At 37.7% G+C, this 22549-nt stretch overlaps 2 protein-coding genes across 2 annotated transcripts in view; one reads left to right on the forward strand and one right to left on the reverse strand.

Annotated features, from left to right (window-relative positions):
* The window catches only part of LOC109035456 (forkhead box protein J1-like), a 93790-nt gene that overhangs the window by 50829 nt on the left and 20412 nt on the right, over positions 1-22549 (forward strand). The window contains 2 exon segments of the mRNA XM_019049098.2: positions 1699-1904; positions 4414-4589. Of these exon segments, the coding sequence (XP_018904643.2) occupies positions 1718-1904; positions 4414-4589 (363 nt within the window). The 5' untranslated portion in view covers positions 1699-1717.
* Positions 11191-22541, reverse strand: LOC109040587 (uncharacterized). Its single transcript, XM_072303805.1, has 5 exons — positions 20237-22541; positions 18362-19427; positions 17450-17646; positions 14890-15055; positions 11191-11653 (listed from the first exon to the last, which is right to left on the reverse strand). The coding sequence occupies exons 1-5, from the start codon at positions 20276-20278 to the stop codon at positions 11199-11201; spliced, it is 1926 nt and encodes a 641-aa protein (XP_072159906.1). The 5' UTR covers positions 20279-22541; the 3' UTR covers positions 11191-11198.

Consider the following 22549-nt stretch of genomic DNA (forward strand, 5'->3'; position numbering starts at 1 on the left):
TCCAACGTTCCCCCTAGATCCGCCTATGGAAAAACGGGACTAGATACTTCTTGTTGAGGGCGCCTCAACACTCCAAGAATTCGCGAATTTTGGCAGTTGGCACAATACCTGCATGCTGACACTCCTCGGCCAAATGGCAGTCGTTTGAACTCAGGACACGCGTTACACAACACTGGCACAGTTAAACGCCGTTCAAATATGGTGTAAGCCCGGGTCCTAAAAAACCACACCTCTAATGTGTTACTCTCGTTCGCATACCTTGGCCGTTCCGATGCCCATGACCTCCAGTTCTGATTCAATGACCCGCCGAAAGCCTTTTGTGATTATGCAATAAACCCTCAAGAGTTCATAAACATGACGCAGCTGAAGACACGTAAGGAATGGGAGGCGGGGGAATCACCTACAATGTTTATTGTAACATGTATTTTGGATTTCTCATTGCTTACAGATGAAGCACAAGCTCATTTTCAGCATTATATTCCTGTCGTGACAACAGTTATAAATTTGCAGAACCAAATTCGAACCATTTGCTCCACCTTATTACATACACTTCGGGCCACTTCTTAGTGTTTTTTAAAATTCCCGCCCTCAAAACATCCACCCTTTAAGCTCAGATGATTCATAGTAGTGACCGAAATTTTAAAACTCTTTAGGCAATTAAATTTAAAAATTTAAGGTCTCCTGGTCCGCGACGTAAAAAGCCTGGTTGCTGATCGTCGTGAATCAACTAATCAACCAACCACTAAGGTATATATATACCATCACTAAGGTATATCGATGGTGAAACTGCAGGAATGCGTATATCGGTTTGCGGCGTTGCAGACTTCCTGTCATACTTTATTTTTCATATGGAAAACCACTTAACATCATTTTTTGAGCACTTCGGATATTTTTTTTCTCTATATGAAGAATATTCTGTGAAAAGTTCAAGCCACAATGTTGCTTCGGTTTCCTTTTAAAAAATAAATTAGGAGCGGAGATTTTCAAACACCGCAACCGATATACGCCTTTTTGCAGTTTCACCATCGATATGTGCTAGGTTGCCTTTGCTACTATTAGTGGTGTTCAATAAGAACCACTAATTGTTTACAAGCCATAGCTTTTTCTCGGTGCAATCCTGTTATCTCAAATTTCCCCATAAAAAAACGCGGCTGGTAAATATGTCGTGTCCAAAATCCGGAGAGGACGCGTGTCTCTATCTGCTTTCCCGCCCTCCTCTCCCCGTCACTCTGCCTCATTCCCATTGGAAGCGGAAGCGCGCGGACACGTGGCTGGTCAGAAGTTCGGCAAGCTGGGCTGCAATCATCTGGCTGCGGCGAGGGTCCCGGCGGAGCGGCCAAAGGGGTGGAAAATAATTGCCCTCCCGCGAACCCCGACCACTCCCCCACGCTCCCTCGGGCGGACTCACCTGGTCACACTCAGATAGTTTCCGAACACCCGACTTCGGGGCCCACACTCTCAGCATTTTTGGCGGTTACGTTATTGTTACGTTTCAGTCTTTGCTCATGGGGTATCGCAAGTGTTCGACACAGAATCCATGCTGGAATCGTCGCACTGTAAAAAATATGGTAGATTTTACCATACACTGACACAGTATTCCTGGATATTTACGCACTGAAGACCTATGATCGACTCAAATAGATTTTTCTGTAATATTGATTACTGCCTAAAATTGATTGATTGGTTTATCTGTTGCAGGGGATCGTGGAGGCTGACTATGCCGGTGGGCCAGCCTCTCAAGATGGAGGATGTGGCTCCAGACCTGACCAGCCTCAACTGGTTGCAGAACCTCAACATCATGAACGTAGCTTCCTTACCCACACCTCCCTCCTCACCACTCTCCCCACCTCGCCATACTAAAGTCCTTCCTAAAAAAGTCACTCCTAGTCTTTGTTTAAATTTAAGTGAGTATCACATTTCATCTCCAGTGCGTTTAGACGAAAAAGCTTACACCTCAAAAAGCAGTGGCGTGGCGTGTTTTGCGATATATCGATTGATACGCCACTCAAATCCATGAAAAAAGATCGATCAGTAGGGTGTTCGCAGCGAGCACCATAGTAATCGATTCTTTACCATAGCTTCAAATGGCGAGATATCGATAAATCGATCATTCACGCCACGCCGCTGCAAAAAGAACGGTGGCACTATCGGTACAATATTTCTATTAAGACAGGGAAAGATATATATTTACCCAAAATATCAAGTAAATATCGTCTTAAAATATTGACAGTAATATTGCTCGGTGATGCGAAAGCAGTAAAGTAATGATATCCCTGGTAAAATTTTCAGTAGAATCTGTGTTCCAAAATACCATAGACCTACAGCCAGCTGTAAGATTTCCAATAGCTTCTATAGCCGGCTACACAATTTCTTATAGCCTTTTACAGCCGATGGCGATTAAGCAACAGCCAGGCGATAAAGTGTATGATAAACGTTACTAATTACGGATGCTAGGACTTAGTGAGTTTTTGGGATACTGCTCTCTTTTTGGGCCGTAGTATCTTGATTTATTTTGCGAGGAAAGCTCCGTACTTTTGATGGATGCCTGCCATTACTAATATATTAGAGCGCCTTCAGTTTCGTATGATACTGTGCAATACCTCTGGTGTGAAATAGTTGCTTCAAGCGCCATGGCACGCTGCGGCGCGGCAGGCGGGCAGCCAGCGCGAAACGCGCATTGGCGCCTTCAAACCTAACAGGGATACTTCACGCGTTGCGCAATGCGTGAAGTATCCTTGTTAGGTTTGTAGGCGCCAGTGCGTCGCCGCTCCGCTTTGTGTTAGGCTCTAATATTTAATCTGGCGGAGTCAGCGTTATTCAACTCATAATTTTGAAATGTTTGCACATCCTGTATGGATTATTCTCATTTTAATTGATGAAAAAAAATATGTATTAAAGGAAAATATAATGTGTGTTTTGTAAATATTAAGGTGGTTCCGTATCAAACTTAATGATTCCCGAAGCACACGAATTTCTACACAATTTCTAATAGACTTTTATAATCGATGGCGAAAAATCAACAGCCAGGCGATAAAGTTTAAAGCCCGACGATAGGAACTGTAGCCCGGCTGCATAATTTTTTATCGCTTCGTATAGCCCGGCCGTATGATTTTGTCCGCATTCTACAGCCAGCTATATGATTTTCTGTAGCCTTCTTTAGCCGGCTATAAGAATTCCTATGGTATTTTGAAACGCAGCTTTTATCGCCAATTTTTACCAGGGATAGCCACAGTCATTGCAATGCTATCTATACGCAATTTTAACCCCCCCCCCCCCCCCCACCCCCGTTTCATAGAAACGGTGAAATTATCACTAAGACTGAAAAGATAGCACCATGACTCTTTTTCCCAGTTTTTGTGAATATTGTAGGTATTTACATAAGTACTTTCAGCAATAGTGCCTACTGTCTTATTTCAACAGTATTTCTTTCCTATTTCTATAACATATCCGTTTAATATCAAATATTCATCATGAAATGTTTCATAAATTGAGTCAATATTTTTTTGCGTAGTGGAAGGAGATCTTCGTTGTAAATTTATTGATTAAAAGGATAGAAAGAAAAAAAAAACTCGCGTGTAGATCGTCAGAGTAAGTTAGAAAGAGATAGATCTGAGGTCAAAACAGTGGCAAGAAATATCACTTATATTTTTATAGATATTTTGTGATGTATATTCTATATTGATATATGTAGTGAGTTACTCAGTAAAAATAATCGTTGAAATAATACTTTGACATCGTGGTTACCGAAAATGCACTTTTTCTTTAAAAAAAATAAACATACCTACTGAAAATACCTTCTTGATTGATTTTCTTTCTTTTAAATCATGGCCAAGTCTTGACATCACGGAATGATATGCATCTGTATATGCAAGCTCTAAGCCACAGTCTCGCGTAACTATACTTTTTATTGGGAGTTGACACTTATTGTTAAAGATAGAGGAGGAAAAATAAGCAGCAACACAAGAAATCAATTCGGAAGAAAAATCTAGATAGATACTTGTATTTACAGGCATTTGTTCCTTCATCTGATGATGCTTTATTGCGATGAAAATCTCACATGCCGAGCTAGTAATCCTCATTCTTACGCAAAGTTGTTTTTTCTACTCCGAGGGCAATTTTTTTCTTTCAGTATTTCAGCGATCTTTCTCATAACATGAAACCACCATGGAATTTGAACCAGTGAATGTGAGAAATTTAAGTCTCAAGAATTTTAACAAGCTCCTCCCTGGGAGAGATTTAAAATAGTTGAGAGAAAAGTAGAGCAGGAAAGATTTAAAATTTCACCACCAGCTGACATTTCTCTCGGCAGAGGATTGACCGCACGGACTCAAAGTTAGCAAAAATTGGTGTCCAAGAATTTGTACAGGATTTAATTATGCTTGAGTTCACTGAGGTGAGATTTTCTGTTGACAGGTCCCTCAACCGCTGAGGATTACAGAAACAACGGTGACTCGAAGCCACCGTTCTCGTATGCAACGCTCATTTGCATGGCCATGCGGGCCAATAATAACAAAATGTCACTTAGTTCAATTTACTCCTGGATCAAGGATAACTTCAAGTACTATAGGAATGCTGATCCCAGTTGGCAGGTGAGAATCTTTACATTAACAAAATATTTGGGATGAAAATTTGCAACCCGCAGGGCGATTTACTTACTTGCCGCCTGTATTTTTGCCGTCACACTGAAAAAAAAGGAAAGTTGAAATAACCATGTGCATGTTTGATTTTACTATTTAAGAAAGTAGAAAAAAGTGACTACAATTGGAGTAGTAAAAATTACCAAACACAGAAAAGTAAAAGAAGCTTTTAGACAATTGGAAATTTTACATGGCTTACATTGGAGAATCAACTTTCTAAACGTTCAATTGAACCATTCACTTTTACGAAAAAGTGCTAAACAACTTTGAAAAATCTACAGAACTTGTTTGGTAAAATGTGCCTGGCACTTATGAAAAATTGACTGAGCTTGTTTGGTAAAAAGTACCTGATGGTTACGCAGAATATACCAAACTCGTTTGGTAAAAATGTGCTCTACAGCCATGAAGAATTTACCAAACTTGTTTGGTCAAAACTCCCACACCTCGTCAATAAGAATAACTTTTCCAATTGTACGAACGACTAAACGTGGCTAGTAGAAATTAAAACCTCTGTTAGGTAAAAAGTAACATTTCTGAATAATTATAATGACTATTTTGATTGTAGAGTTTAAGAGACGAATATGGAATTTTAACTTTTGTGCATAGAGAAAAAAAAGGAGGTGTTTGCATTTCGGGCATCTTGGAATTTTTTGATGACGTAGGTGGGTACAGCGCGGTACAGCGACGTCCCCTTCACGCTGTACCCACCTACGTCATCAAGTCATCAAAAAATTCCAAGATGCCCGAAATGTAAACACCTCCTTTTTTTTCTCTATGACTATTGTGATCACTCAAGGTAAGTGAATGAAAGGCACGCTCATGTGCTACAGACCACCCAAAATCAACTAAATGTTCAGTCACGTTGGTTCCTTTTCAGTCTTGATGGGAAATATACTTCAAACTTCCCACCAGAACTGAAATAGAAGGAACGCACTCAAGCATTTTGTCGATTTAGGGTGCTTGGGTAAGGAGAGCGTATATCTCGCGTTTCACTTTGGTGATAACCAAGCCCCCTTTGCAACTTTACTATAATTCATTGAAGTATAGAATAAACAAAATTACAGAGAGCATATCCCTTAACGCTGTTCATCGTTTAATTACTCTGTTCCAATTAATGCATCAAAAAGGGTGGAGGGGGAAGGTGGGATGACAGCTAGTCAGCTTCAACACACAAAATCAATCTACTTATTTGCTGAGGCAGAAATTCGGTTTATTATTACTACATTAAAGTTTTGTTGGAAAGGGTTAGGTGATAAGCTATCACAATAATTCAGACTCTCTGTTAAAGAGAAGGAACAAACTTGCTCATTGAGAAATAGAGGTTTCAGTGTATGTATACATACACCACTGAGAATAATGAGACATCAAAAGATTTATTATGTATACATTTATTGATGAAACACAACTAAACAGAAGTGATGAAAATAAACCACCTCATTTACTTTCGAAGAGAAGAATATGATGTGATTGGATGGTTATATTCCTGAGTATATATATTTGTAATGGTTACAGTGAAAAATAGAGAAGTTTGTAAGAAGTTTGCATGTTAAATAAAAGGTTAATTCATTTACTGAAATAAATGACTTTCAGGGGATCCTAGTCCCGAACAATATTAAAAAATTGGCACTCTGTCAAACCTAAATAAGTGCAACAAGAAAAGTTCAGTCAGTTCTATAAAAATATGGTATGAACAGCTTAGGAGTTACACACATACCTACGTATGAAAGTACAAAGTAAGAGACCAAACTGAGGACCCAAGAGAAGAATCCATTATAAAAAGTTGAATATTTCGCCTTAGAGGCATGAATGTACAATTATTAAGTGACTTTCAGGGGATGCTAGCCCCAAACAATATTAAAAAACAATTGGCACCCTGTCAAACCTAAATGAGTTCAACAAAAAAAGTTAAGTCAGTTATATAAAAATATGTTATAAACAGCTTAGGAGTTACACAAATACCTCTGAAAGTACAAAGTAAGAGACCAAACTGAGGACCCAAGAAAGGAATCCATTAAAAAAAGGTGAATATTTCGCTTTAGGGGGATTAATGTACAATTTGAGGCTCAAAAAGTATAAAAGTAAAGAACATACAGAGTTGTTCTTTCATTCAAAATGAAGAGTAAAGTTTAGAAGGAGGGTAATGTGAAGTTTATTGATAATATCACTTGTGTTATGTAAAAAAGAAAGAGGGAAGAGGCGCGGAAGGGCCTGACAATTTAATATGTTACACATAAACTTGTTGCCAGTATAGCTAGAAAGTTGAATTTTTAATAATATGACAGTTATTACTTGTATGTAAAATTAGAGGAGATGCAAATACGGAATATTTCGAAAACATCGAATATCGAGTTTGCCCACGATCATCAGAACTGATGAAATTACGGGGAGAATTATCATGAGCCTAAATAATGAGGAATACAAAAAAGAACAGTCCAAGCACCTCAATGTCATGTAGGTAATGTATACAAAATTACTGCACAATAATGAGGAATACAAAAAAGAACAGTCCAAGCACCTCAATGTCATGTAGGTAACGAATACAAAATTACTGCACAATGTGAAAATTGCTTTGATTGCCCTTCAAGATCAAGATCTTAAAAGAGAAACCACAAAAATCAAAGATGAGGTACATAAATGAAATCAATAGTAAGCATCTATTGCAAAAAATGGAGACTACAAGGATTCACAATTTTTTAGTTTTAGATGTAGCCAACCTTCCTGCACAGCCCAATTAATTTATCAACTACCTCGTAAGAGTTTTCCTCGCTATGGCAAGGAAAAACTTTAGCGTTTTTAACAAAACTGGCTAAGCTTGAAAAGCAACTTGGTAATTTTTTTGGGAATTACCCGTTCCATTATCAAAATCCAACTCCATTTTTAACTAGGCCTCTGGATTCAGAGGCTGCAATCTGCTGTGTAATATTTCAGCATTTACATGCTTGTCGCACATTAACAGGAAAAAACCATATTATATATTGCATATATTATTATTATTATTATATATATATTATTATTATATTATTATATATATATTGCATGCATAATTAGGAAAAAACCAGCCGTTTCTCTCAAAATTCGGAGGAAAACTCATTGACACTTCAGGAAGAGAAGTATAATGTAAAATGATTTTGAAATGAAAAAATTGACATAGCACCCTTTGAAATCATAAGCATCATACAGGGTCTTCAAAAAGTCCACCCCTCCACCCCATTGACTTTTGAACAGCTGCACCAAACCGAATCAAATTTTGATTGTGATCTTACATTAATAGTACCTACATTTTGGGAGACTCAAAATTTTGAGGCAACGCCCCGAGCTGATAGGCAAAACTAACTCGAAAATTTAAAATTGCAACCCCCATTTTTTGTTGCATTATTCAGGAAAGGATCGTAAAACAATTTTTGAGCTGAAGCAGAGGTCCGTGAACTTTTTGTTCCCGAATTATTCACGAAGTTTGAAATAGACTAATTTTTAAGAAATTGTGTGCGCCTAATGAATGAGTGCTGGGAGGCAAACTTGTGCTTCAAACGTCCAGAATTACAAGTGTTTAAAAAGAGAAAAAAAAATTGCAGTAAAAATTAGCAGTAAAGGTATTTATTTGAGATTTTGGAGTCTAGCGTCACGGAGGTGCCCACCAGAATTTCAAGAACGCCAAAATTATAGCAGGTATTTTTGACCTAGGAACACTGTGAAAACTTTATTAGACTAGCTGCATCCATTCGAAAGTTAATAGGGAGGTGGCAGGGTGGGGAGCTAAACCTTTTAAAGTCCCTGTGGGTCCCCCTCAGTGATTCAAAATTTCTACAATATATGTGCGTATGCAAAAGGAATGATGGAAAATTACCAATAGAGGGGGCTAACATATAAACCTCCAAATGCACGGACACCTGTGTGAATGTGATAATCATGAATTTTTTCCTGTTCAAGAAATGAGTAAGATTGAACCAATTCAATTTTAAAGGAGAACAACTTCGTGTCAAATTCTGTTGTTTGGTAGTTCTGTAAGAAAAAATAAACTTTCTGATCTTCTGTGATAAAAACCTTTTTAAAAACACCAAATAAAGGTAAACTGGTCACCTCATCAATGTCAAGATTCAAAATTACACCTTCTTGATATTTGGTTCCATGGATCTCAATCCATGGACGAATGGCGGTGTTTTTGTGTTTCAAGACTTCTGGACAGGGGGTGGTGAGAAGAGTTGTGTCCAAATTTTCCCAAAAATTGGAGCTAGAAAAAGCATTGGGTCCCCACACCACACTACTTCTGACAAAATTATTATTGTAAAACTCGTGGCTAAGATGCAATTGGCTCTTCTTAGCGATAGTAAATGAGAGATTCTTTCGGGTTGCTACTGAAGTTGCTACACTTTTAAGGACCTTGTGTTTAGCATCATATCGCATCGACCATGTATGAATTAAAGGACCATACTCCCTAATTAGCCTTGGGTAGTGTACTAAGTTGTGAAATTTTATGGTCAGGTTTCTCCCTGTAAGATTCATGTAAAGTGAATGGTGTTCTTGAACATATCGAGTTAACAGATCGCAATGGTCCAGAGGTACAGAGGGTCTCATGATAATGTCAACAATTCTCCGAAGAGAAACAAACAGGTCCCATGCAGGATCTTCTAGGATTGTCAAATCTCCAATAATAAGAGGTAAGTATTTGACTAATGACATGCATTCCGAGGATGAAATTTTCATTGTTTTTTTCTTGGCATAACTTTTTCCTAACGCGGGAGGTCTGCTTGAGTTATCGACACCAAAATCAAACCGATTTAATTTTGAATTATATTCAGCCAGAGAAAATTTCTTTTTTTTTATAAAATAGGTAATTAAAAAAAGAATGTCGAATTTGGCAATGCCTTCAAATACGTCGTGCATTATGTCGCAAGAGCAGTTCCTCAAAATATGAAAATTGATTACATCATTAAGTACGCACCTTTCTTTGACACCTGAATCTTTGGGATTTTTCTTTTCCACGTCCCTTTCGTACATCCATGGTTTTCTAAGAAGAGCTGGATTTTCGCTTGTCATACTTTCCCTATCCATTTTAGTGCAGTAGCATATTCTACAACAATAGTTGCTTTTTGAGAAGTTTTCTGTGAAGCCACCTAATCCATTTAGACTCAAGTTATCACCCAGTAACAAACCAAGTTGGAAAAAAACTCGAACTTTGTTGAAGGTATCACTCTCAACTGTTATACCTTCTTTTGCAAGAATGTTCAGCTCTTTGACAACATGTTTGAAAACCACTTTCTTTCCAAACCGTTTAAGGTTTAGGGAATTTGATAACATAAAAGGAAAAATTTTGTTAAGAGTTGACCTATTTTCTGGCCGCAAACATGGAAGTGATAAATAAGTGCCTTCAATTTTGTTTAACCCAGCATGCCCTCCCAGTGGGTTTCCACACTCGAAAGCATCATTAAAAATAAAAAGTGGTAAAACTACCCCATCTTGCCTTTTTGGAACTCTACGCCAACAATTTCCTTGCATAAAGTTTGTAATAACTAAATCTTCTTTTTCCAATTCTTCGGTGTAGTCCTGTATATCTTTAAGAACATTTTTTTGGCTGATGAATTTTTTTAAAACCTTTCGAATGGGTACTATTGTACTAGTAACTTTAACTGGGACAATGTGAATTCCTGATTTCAGTTTGCGTCTTTTAAATATGCGACCATGAACAATATTTGTAGGGGCAATGTAAGTCCCTCCTTCTTTGAATGCCTTCATTTGCTTATAATGAGTTCTGAATTTGTCAAAACTATTCTCAACAATGGAGAATACATTATTTATGGCTGTAAGATTGTGTTCCACGCCTTCATCGCTTGAATTTGAGCAAGCACTAATTAATTTATTTTGATATACATTGGTGAGTACCTGAACTAAAGTTATCACATTATTTGTCACAAGCTGTATATATGACGACGGTATAGCCGGAAAGCTATTAAGAAGACTACAGAAGCACAAAATACTGTCTTCAACTATTTGCTGGATTTTTTCATCTGTCATGATAGAACAGCTGCTGTCATCATTATTAATGATAACATTGGGATTTTCCAAAAATTTGGTAGAGCTTGTGCTAGGAATATGAAACCCATTGGGTGGCATTGATTGTTCAGTTTCAATAATGTTGTCGTCCGGAAATTCATCAAGTAGAATGGGATCTACACTAAGATCACATTCTAGGGGTATTTCTGGATGAGACTTCAGAAAGTGCTTCTTAAAACTGTTTCTGTTTGTGAACATGCGATTGCAGGAAGGTTGACTACATGTGACACAGCTTTTAGCATCCAGACTATGATCTGTCTTAAAGTGCTGAATAAGTTCAGAATAAAAGAGAAAAGAGAGGTCCTTACAAAGAAAGCAAAAAGCCATTTTAGGCTAAAAATAAACAAGAATATTGAAAATGCAAATAGAAAAAAGTACTTTAAATAGGAGAACTTTCAAAACTTGAAGGGATATGAAGCCATATTAACTCCTTTCCTACCTAAATAAAAACCTTAGCAAACAAACATTTTTTGAAAGAATAAGTTATTTGAGACCAAAAATTTTATACAACAATCAATAAAGATGTAGGTCTCCGGCAAGGGTTCCGATGCATCTGTATCGAGTGTCACAATCAGATTCTAATTCCCAAATAAATTTACGGAGGAACAGCCACGGAAGGGCGCAGTCTACCGGATAACCTGTGTCCAGGATTGTAAAAATTTTAAAACATACATCAATGAGTTTAAGCGCAGAACTGCAACGGTACGTTATATCTTTGAAAAAGATGTTGTATTCGCAATCAGGAATAGATCCGATGATTACTGCCGAAGGCTGCGCAGGGAGTTCCTTCCTTCGCAGTAAGTCATCTCTCAACTTAATTTTTATTTTGGCTTCTTCAGCAGATTTGGCATATAATAAGAACCGATTTTTGTTTTCTACAAGGGTGGGTTTCAAGCCTTTTTTAAGTGCAACTGAAGGTAGGAGGAGTGGCAGTAAGAACAAGGCAGTAATCTCCAACGATTTTTCATCTGCACAAAGGAACAAGGATAAGACTTACTTAGATTTAATTAAAATGCATGCTTGAAAATATCGGACTTTCAAAGGTGGAGTAACCAGCACATTCCGAGGCCAGTCCATGTTAACTCAACGATGATTTGAACATTGACATCTCAGAGCCTGTTCAAACTCTTGTGTGCTTTAACCTCCCAATTAAAAAAAAAAATGATTCCCCGAAATTCAGGTCATTTGGTGTCCGTTGATTATTTACGGAATTTCAAAATTGGCAAAATATAATTGAATTTTTTGGGACCAATAAAATTAATAAATCTGACAAACTTGAACTAGGTCTTGTTGTTTTGAAGCTTAAAACTGCCTTTTTTCAAGACGAAAAAAAAAAATTGAAATTTTTTGAGGAAATTTTCAAATCGATATTAAGGCCCGTTTTTAAAATTTCTGTTTCTTTTTGTGAGTGACCATCACAGCCTTTAAGCAATTTCCAAAGTTTCATCATGCCATGCCAAGCGGCCAAGTTACAGCGATAAGCCTATCGTAACCCACTTGTGCATCAAAATCCCACTTGGCAAATGGCATCATATGCCTACATACATGAGCCCTGAGTGGAAGCAACGTTCGGCTTCAAAAGTTCAAGTATATCCGATTAACCGTTGAGAAGTTACAGCCGTATAAAGTTGTATTGGTCACAAAAAAAATTCAATTTTTTTGCCAATTTTGACATTCTACAAAATATTAACGAAGCTACCAGATGACCTAAAATTTGGAGAGTAATTCTTTTTTAATAGGTAGGTACTTTCAGCATACAAAGTTCAGTCTGGTAGGTCAGGCTTCAAAACCTGCTTGAATTGACACAGACTGACCTTACATTTGCGAATTATACTCTCAAATTCAGGCTTTTGCCACAGATGAATTGAGTTACACAGAAAGGAGTCAACTCAAACTGGATTCATTTCTGGAAAAAAGAGTTTCACTTCGAAAGACCCAATCACAAATTCAGCTTTCCATTCAATATTATTCGGACTAATTCCTGCGTGAACCAATAACATAATTGAGTAAAATATTGAATAAAAAAAGAGACCAATTTAACAGCACGCAGTACCATAATCGCGAATAAAGCAGAGTGTGCTTCATGTTTATAAAAGAAATGCGACAAATTGCAATCAATCTAAGGCCACATGGCAATTTCCACTGTGTGAGAAGCAAAGAAGATTTGAGCTTCAGCATGGCAACATTTACAGCATGACAGCAAAGCACGAAACTGCAGGTAAAGGAATTTTTAAGCTCCAAGAGTAGGGGGGGGGGGGGGGCTGGCTAAAAACCTCAATTTTTTTTTTTTTCAAATTACATGACATGAATCATACAGACCTGCCACCTCCAATTGGGCTGACCTGTATTTCAACAGACCCTTTGGACCAATCCACTGACCCATGAGCGACGGAAAAATGCCTAAAAATTGCGTTTTTAGGCACTGTCTTCATTCTGCGATAGGTTGCTCTACTCAAGCTGCCCGTAGTACCACTTGAGCACGCTAATGCCTTACCCCTATTCAGTGCTCGATTGTACACGCTGACTACTCTTAATAAAAAGGCCTGGAGTACGCACCTGACAATGATCCTCTTATTTCAAACACTCAGCATGATAATTATCACCTCACTTAATATGCCTCATCCATATTTCCAAGGATATAGAGTGACTCCACTCCTTCTCGACCTACGTTGTTTATCCCTGCCTTCCATGCAAATTGACTTTAAATAGTACTTAATTTAAAAATAACTTTTCTGACTCATGCGTTCTCTGATTTGGCCGTACTGTTACAACATAATAGAACTTGGCTAAGGCCCTTTTTCTGGAGTATAAATTCACATACAGGGTGTACCAAAAGTCCGTCCCACCCCTGCTAACTTTTGAACGAATTGAGCTAGGGTAATGAAACTTTGGGAATGTTCCTATCTCAAAGGGGACCATCTTTTGGGGGGAGGGGGTCAAAATTTTGGTCCCCCCTCGGGGGGGGGGGGGGCGCGGGGGCCCCTAACTTTTTTTTCCAAATGGCAACCCCTATCTTGTGATACCTCATTCGAAAGAGCATAAAAAACTAAGAATTTGGGCGCAAACCGCAGATCAATATCTTAATTTTTGACCGAGTTATGATAGGTCAAAGGTCAAATTTGACCTATTTTCAAAAAATCATAACTCCGGTCCAAATTATCATAAAGAAAAAAATAAAACGGGAAAATTTACCAAATTGTGTCCGCTTTTAAGTAAAAATTGCAGAAATCACTTCGATTTAATTTTAAGGGGGGGCTTGGACCCCCAAATACGTCAATTCAAAGGTCATTCAATTTTCCCGCGAAATAAGCCAATTTCCCCTAGATTTGCCTCCACATTATCTCAGTAAGGTCAAAATCAGTTCAACATTACGTCGGCAAGTCCCCAATTTTCGGGAAAAGTTAAAAAAAAACGAAATTGATGGTGATTAAATTTGACCGTCTAAATTTCTTTTTTTTTTAACTTTCCCCGAAATTTCGGGACTTGCCAACGTAATGTTGAACTGATTTTGACCTTACTGAGATAATGTGGAGGCAAATCTAGGGGAAATTGGCTTATTTCGCGGGAAAATTGAATGACCTTTGAATTGACGTATTTGGGGGTCCGAGCCCCCCCTTAAAATTAAATCGAAGTGATTTCTGCAATTTTTACTTAAAAGCGGACACAATTTGGTAAATTTTCCCGTTTTATTTTTTCTTTATGATAATTTGAACCGGAGTTATGATTTTTTGAAAATAGGTCAAATTTGACCTTTGACCTATCATAACTCGGTCAAAAATTAAGATATTGATCTGCGGTTTGCGCCAAAATTCTTAGTTTTTTATACTTTTTCAAATGAGGTATCACAAGATAGGGGTTGCCATTTGAAAAAAAAAGTTGGGGGCCCCCCGCGCCTCCCCTGAGGGGGAACCAAAATTTTGACCCCCCAAAAGATGGTTCCCTTTGAGATAGGAACATTCCCAAAGTTTCATTACTCTAGCTCAATTCATTCAAAAGTTAGCAGGGGTGGGACGGACTTATGGTACACCCTGTATAGTAGTCCTATTAAAGGAAGCCTATGAGGTCAAAAGACCTCTGTAAAATATTGCAAAACAATTTTGTTCATTATTTCGTCGCCTTGCCGCCATCAATGATAATTACAAAACCTTAGGAAAGGAAAATCTACTAAAACTAAAAACTGCAAAGGATTAATCAAGAATCTTACCAGTGACAGTTAAATCAATGTCCAAGGAGTTCAAGATTTTAGAAAAATCTACATCCCGTTTTGCTTTGGCTTCGGCATACTCAATTATTGAGAATTTGATCCTCTTCCACTTCAGGAACAGAATGCTTCCCTTGTTAGGATACAATAATTCAAAGTCTACATCAAACTAAAAATGGAAAAAAATAGAAGGATTATTTTTTTTTGCGATTTTAAGGTGGCGTATTTGAGTTACTTTTTAATGTCGTTGGTTGAGGTCTGATCCATTTAGTTTTACAACACTTGTTTAACACAGTTCCAACAGCTCTAGAGTAAGCCCAAATCTCGGACTGATTTTCCCTATTTCTCAGAGTTTGGAGGCGGAGGCGGAGAATCAGGAGGCTGCGTTGATGACGGGTAAAATTGAGGCACTGGATGCGAAAAGGGCACTTCTCAGTTGCAGCGTTTCAGAGACTCCCCTAATATTTCATTTATTGTAAGGAAAGTGAATGCATCCATTTCACTAAAAATTTTACTGAATATTCCTTATGATTTCTACAATTTTCCATGGGATGAATTCTGGGAAAATCACCCATTAAAGTCGTCTCCAAGGGATTAATCAGCAACAGCACATCTGAAGCACATCTGAAGTTGCTTTCCTGATTGCTCGTAAGTAGTGCTGCTCTGAACAGCAAAACTACATATATGAGGGATACATTTATCCTACATACTTTCAAAATCAAAAGCGTAATTGTTTCCCATAAGAATAGCTTTAAAAAGTTAGTAACCCGAATCTTCAGACTTCTATTAATATTCTTTCATCTTCAATAAATGATTGAACCTCAAAATTTGGTCACATTTTAACAGCAAAAGGGAGAAACCTCGTACTTTCATTCCAGTGCTTCAACTCTGCTCCTATTTTATTTTTTCAAAGCAGAACTAGCCAACTTCATAGTTTGAAATATATAAAGAATATTCTGCCATTAGCAAAGAAAAATCAAATTATTTTGGACGAAATTACTTAGAATAGCTTTCCAAAGAATAAATAAAGTGTAATATGAAGTCTGCAACTTCTTAAACAAAGATACGTGGTTCCGCAATTTAGCCATCGATATTCTAATTAAGAGTTTTGAACACTTGCCTTGGAGCAACACTCAAGACTCAAGCTGAAACTCTCAGTTTCCTTAATGTCATTTTGTACCTATAAGACATGTCTTTAGCTCCAAGCATGTGCCTTTTTAAAAATCTGTATTTTAGTGAGATGCCTTTAATCTGATATTCACCCGGAGAACACAGAGATACATCTAGAGTTACACTGCCCTGAATATTGGTGAAACTGGTCATGGTGGCTATATCTTTCAGTTAAATTGCTCTGAGGGAAGAGGGAAAAAAATCCAAGGGCAATTTTTTTTTCTATTACGTCCCCTAGTGCAAGTACCCATGCAGTTAAATTTATAAGTTTTATATTCCATCTCACCCTCCTTAAATTTAAGCCTTAATTAATCAGTACTAACAAACAGCCTCTGCATATGTGGGCGGTTTAGACGCATTTTCGGTTTCAACCTTTTACTTGCAAACTGAGTTCTATTCATTTATAGTTCAAGAAGGGGTTTATGAGGACAAAGGGGAATTTTCAAAGCTTTGTTGCCAATTTTTTTATTTCTTAAAGATCAAACAAAGGGTATTTTCGAGATTTTAGATAGATAGCGCAACTTTGGATCAATATTTATGAGGAAATCAAATTTTTAAGGCAATGGTGCACATTTCCTTAGTTGATAAAATAAAATGTGTACATTACAGCGTTACGTCTTTTTCTTTTCATTCTTCTTTTTTTTTGGAACATTCTCAATAATTTAGTATTACATGGTAATATTTAGCCTTCCTGTTAAGAAGATAGCCCATGAAGATGCGTCGTATGCCGATAATCTCTAAAATAACCTCATTTCATCTTTAAAAAAAAAAAAAAAAAAAAAAAAAAAAAAAAAAAAAAAAAAAAAAAATTGCCAACACACCATTTCACTTTAACTTCAAGCAGACCCATCTTGTACTGTAAAATATTTATCAATCTGCAGGTGAAAAGTTAAACAGCCCTGAATGTATTTTTTTCCAGCACTGCGTTCAAATTTGTCTTCAATTAATCATTAAAAGAACTTGGAAAATTTACAATATTGCTTTGGAAAGTCAATGTTGGCCTGGAGTAACGATTTTGTACTATCTCATGATAGCATTCAGCCTACACGTTAATGAACAAGTGTGTTTAATTAAAATTCACCAGGATATGAACTGAGAATTTCAGTATTTTATAAAATAACAAAATAAGAATTTGGTAATTCTGTACAGCCTAAGGAATGTGCTGCCTTTGGAAGCAGGATGAACCTTTGCCTACGGAAATTTGCTATAATTTACCATAAACTTTCATTTCATAGCCATATCTCATTGACCTACCTACTCGAGTATCCAAAAAAAGGAGAAAACTTGCCGAGGCTCTTAGACTCAAGTTGGAGGCTCAAATTAGACCAACTGAGATTTAATGCAGTCATTATTGAAAAAGTGCTCACAGAATTTTTTGATGGATTATACTTACATAAATAAATCCTGTAGTTTTGGCGAAAGCCGCGTACGTTGTGATGTATTCATCTGCCGTTTGGTTGTTCCTCCGAAACTCTCGGAGCCTAGCTTTATTGCTTGTGACAACACACTTCACTATCTCATCGTGGGGTTCAGCATTATTTTTTAGGTATTCTATAGCAATCAATACTTCTGGCGATTCTGGCCCGTCATCTATTAGAAAAAAAAAATAGAAAAAATTTGAAAACACATTCAGAGTAGGTAGCTAAAAATATTCAGCCTTAAAAAACCAGTTCTTTTCTTGATAACTTTCAGTGCCAGCAACGGCGTCAGTCTGTCTTCCGTACCTCTTTCCCATCCCTCAGAAGAGGTTTTTACATTAAAAATTGTAACCAAATTTGAAGATACTTCGATGGTTTTCCATGACTATAATTTTAGGAAAAATGACATAGGATGAAAGGCGTGGAATCACTTTATGCCAATGCTCAGCTCAGGCTGAGCCCTGAATTTATAAGTCTATAGTACCATGCGCATGTCTGGAAGTGCGTACCTCCAACTGCCATGTTGTAAATTTATGCGCAAATTTATTTTTTAAAAATGTGAACTGAAATTTTGTGAATGATCTTCACTCATTCAAACTTATTCGCAGAAAATACTGAGGAGATATTTTAGCTGGTTTTCTCTTAAAAAAATTGAGGGCAGATGGAAATTTTTAAACATTGCAATGCAGATACCCATTTTTCGACTTCAGCCCTTGAATGCACTACAGATGGGCGGCAAACTGATAATTTTCAAGAATGGACAAAATTCGAAAATTGAAAACAAAGCAAGGATCTGGGACAAAATTATCAAGGATTTAAGAACTAAAGTCACTTTTCTGGAGAAGAAAAAAGGAATATAGATGAAAAGAAAATTTTTAGAGACGTACCAACTTCTTCTTCAGAATCAACTCGGACTCTTTTCCGTCCAATGATCAGCCCAGATTTTTTGAATTTTTTTTTCATGTAGTTATACTTATCAAACAGCATACCTCTGGCAGCAATTTTGTTTCCCTTACTATCTTTTTTGAAGGGAATATAGAAAGTAGTTTCCCTTTCTGTAGGGAAACATTGGCAAATGGCTGCGGACAGATCCATAAACCGCTCTGTTGATATTGATTTGGATGGATCTTCTTCTAGCTCATCGGATATGACGATATCCACTAAAGATTTTCTCGCTTCTCTGTCTAGGCAATTATCGTTCTTAAATTTAGATAAAATAAATCTGCCATCTCTGCTGCCTTTAAGTTGCTCTTCTATCCACAATCCAGTCAATTTGCTTTGATGATTGCCATATATAACAAGCCTGGGATCAGAGATTTTGGGCTGCTCGGTGAAAGTAGAAGTTTCAGGTGTTGGATTAGTCGGATTTGAGGAGGGGTGGACTTCAGAATTAGAGTTATTCAAGATTGAATCGGAACGGAGAGTATTCGTGGAGTCATCAGTGGGAGAAGCATTGTTAACAATAGGTGTTGAGGTCGCAACAGGATTCGGAGGTGGACCATTAGTGATTGGAGTAGCAGGCTCTTTAGGAATTTCAGAGGATTGATTTGCAATACTAGCATCAAGTCGAGTATCGTCAACCAAGTGAGGAACATTGGTCTTGGATGGAGTACACTGAGTAAGGTGGGGTGTACTGGAGGATGAATTGGGAGCCTTTAAATCAAGAGTGCTCACTTGTGAATTTGCAGTAGGATGATTGAATAATGTTACATCAGCTGAAGAATTTCCATTTTCCTTAACTTCGGAATATTCCTTTTGAGACGTTAATTCAACATTTGGGCGCAGAATTTTCGCTAAATTGTCATCGAGCTCATCAATATTGACTGTAGGTTGCGATTTACAGAAACCAGTCGAAAAAGAACCGTTACTTGAACCTCTTCTTGCACATTTAACTTTCTCTGATGATGATATTGTAAATTGCCTTGGTGCCAACATTTTAGATCTTTTACCAAGCTGCAAACGAAAAAAAATACAGCGGTTGGTAATTGTTGAAATGACTAATACAGAACGCAACTTTTGTTAACCTCACTTTCAATACTCAGGAAGGTAGAGTTCACGCCAAATAAGTTTACGCACTTTTAGACTGTGACAGAAGATCGTCTGACATCAATTTTTACTTGTTAAGAGATTGGAAGAAGCCAGTTGGCCGATATTTTGCCCCAGTTTAAAAGGTCGTAAACTTAGTTGGCGTGGACTCTAGGTGGGTGATAACTCTACAGTTAATTTATAAAAGGAGCTCAGCCCCTTATCAGTGGGCTACTTATTGAAATTTTGTGTTTGTCTGGCGGACATAGGTTAAACAGCAGATCATGATTGGTCGGCTAGCTTTGTCTTATCCCTGCTTTGTCGTAGGTGCAATGGACGACTTACCGTCAGGAACTAAAGAGGTACCTTTAGCTTGTCGTGAATTCCACCTCACAAAGGCACGAAAAAGCAGCAAAAAGACATTGCCAATCAATCATGATCTGCTGTTTAACCTATGTCCGCCCGACAAACACAAAATTTCAATAATCGGCCCACTGCGCCCAAATCTTGATGGCCAATTTACATGCGACTGAAAGTTACTTATGGCCAGAATGTTGACTAAGTTATTTAATCCCTCACAGATGGTTTACACCATTGAGAAACTAATGAAAGCTCTAGCCTGCCATAAGAAAAGCTCAACTTGAGTACATATAGCTGGTTGTTAGTGTTATTATTTTTGGTCATACCGGGGGAGTGAGGGACAGAGAGTCTGATTACATGAGCTTTTAAGTACTTACAGGAACGTTACAGGTGAGTCGTCTGTTATTAAACCTTCTCATCTTGAAAATCTTGATCTTGATCTTTGTGGGAACTTGAACTTGGGAAGTTGCCGTGTAAGAGAGAGCCGTTAGCCGTTGCTTAATGCATTAATGCGCCAAATTGTTACGCACTGTTACCCGGTGGAAATTCCAAAAATCAACACAACTTTTCGAAAATTTCAGCACGAAAACACAAAAAAAATCACCACTACATCCGAGAAATTGAATTTTACCATCAGAGCATTACTATTAGATCTAATTTTCGGGGTTTGACGGTTAAAGCATTAACTTCTCAAAAAAATAACGACTAAGTAAAGTATCAACGATTTTTTCTTCTTTCACCACTGCACAGCCTGAATACAGAGAGCAGCAAAAGCGCTAAATTTAAATTATTAATCTCTGACGAAAGGGTGATGCGTGATGATGATGTAAAAAAAGTAAAGAAAATCCCTGCAATCTGAGAAAAATGAATAATATTTAATCCACCTTTAGGGCCCAGAAAATTCAGGCTGTGGCTGAGATACAAAATGAAATTTTACATATACAAAATCCGTCTTGTCGAATTCACTTTCCGCATGGTATTCCATCGGATCTTCAAGGGCAATATGTTACAACCCGCAATAATTATCCTATAGAATTCAAAATAAAAAATGTAGAAATTAAACCCGTGATATAATTTTTTTTTTCTCTCTCAAAATTTCAAAATTATTATTCCTGCTTCTACAGGGTGATCCAAAAGTCCCTTCCTCCCCCTGTTACTTTTTACCTCACTGAGGTAAAGATTTGAAACTTAGGGGATGATATTCCTTCATAGGTAACAAAGATATTGTAACAGTTTTGTCTCTGCAGTTAGATATGCGGCTAGGGCGCGGTAACCTGGACCTGTTAGGGAGTACATGCGCCTGGCGGATAGGCAGCGTGTTTTGCGCAGAGGCGAACTCTCCCATACCCCCCTCTCCCATGGGAGAGTTCGCCTACCCATCCGCCACGCTGCCTACCCATCAGGCGCATGCACCCCCACATTTATGTTTGTTCTTTCATAATTTTTTTGTTCATTTCTTATAAATGGAAGGCCTTGTCCACACAGAGATAGGTTCACGGAACTTAAATTTCGCGCGAAGTTCCGTGAAATTTTGCTATAGTATAGTATTAACAGGGTTTTTGCAAAAAAATGTTTCCAACGCGAGTGAACGCGCGGCCCCCCCCCCCCCCCTTCGGCACTTCACTTGATGGTTTTTATTGATGTTTCAAAACGAATGAGAAGGGGGCGGCAAAATACAGGCTGCGCGGTCTATGGGCGGCAAGTAGGTAAATTTGGCCCTAGGTGGCCCAATATACATAAGAAAATTGTTTGCGGGAATTTTTTCGGCGTTACTGTCTAGAATTGATTCATTATATCAAAAGAGACCCATACTGTCAAGCTTAACCTCATACCGGATGATATTATAACCCTTGCCGGTGGATAGGTCTCTTTCATATCTACATTTTTCAGAGAAATTTATTTTCCCGAAAATGGGTACTTATGTTTTTGGAAGAAGCTTAAGCCATAACTTGCTTCAGTAGGGAAAAATTTGTAGGAAAAGCCCATCAGTTAGCGGTGAAACACCGGGATGCGATTTGCAAGGGGTTAATGGGAGGAATGAAGTCTCATATAATATAATTATAGAGGTCTGCGTCCGAAGAAGAAGCTCAACATTTGATGGGTGTTTCTAATGTATATTTTTATGCGCTAAGTCCAAAATTGGTGAACACTCCCCACTACAACATCAGAATTTTCCAAAAAATCGAATTTTCCCGTCCACAAGGATTTTCCAGAAAAAACTCGATTTCTCAGAGACCTTATGAAAAAGAAAAATATTATTTCCGGACATACGCAGAAAAGCACATTAGAAACAACTGTGTATATGTTGAGTTTCTCTCTCTAGAAAACTGAATTTTCCCCGGAAAACCAAATTTCTCCGTAAAAATGCGGAAGGTCAACTTTCCAGAAAATCCTGATGAAGTTACGAAAAACAGTTAACATTTTTGGACTCAGCGAAAAAATACACCATGCAGATATATCTATTTCATGTCGGACGCTTCTTGCCGGGAAGTTACCGCTGAGAGGAATAAAAGGGTAAGACATTTTTTAAAAGGATGTTATGGGACTTATCTCGCACCTTTTTCCTGCTGCTGAAGCCGTATATGAAATCAGTTTTACAAATTCCGAAATTGCCAAATTTAAGTGAACCAATGTTGACCCCTTGAATGGGCCAAAAAACAGAACTATATTAAAAGTAAAATTTGCCCCTG

Source organism: Bemisia tabaci, chromosome 8 (assembly GCF_918797505.1).
Source record: "Bemisia tabaci chromosome 8, PGI_BMITA_v3".
In the NCBI taxonomy this organism is placed as follows: Eukaryota; Metazoa; Arthropoda; class Insecta; order Hemiptera; family Aleyrodidae; genus Bemisia; species Bemisia tabaci.

What these genes read in the sequence shown, in the direction of transcription:
- LOC109040587 (XM_072303805.1), bottom strand. Translation starts at nt 20,278, where the DNA reads ATGAGAAGGTTTAATAACAGACGACTCACCTGTAACGTTCCT. An exon ending in TGATTCTGAAGAAGAAGTTG is followed by an intron (nt 17,647 to 18,361) that starts GTACGTCTCTAA and finishes TTTTTCTAATAG; the next exon opens with ATGACGGGCCAGAATCGCCA. An exon ending in AAACTACAGGATTTATTTAT is followed by an intron (nt 15,056 to 17,449) that starts GTAAGTATAATC and finishes TTCCATTTTTAG; the next exon opens with TTTGATGTAGACTTTGAATT.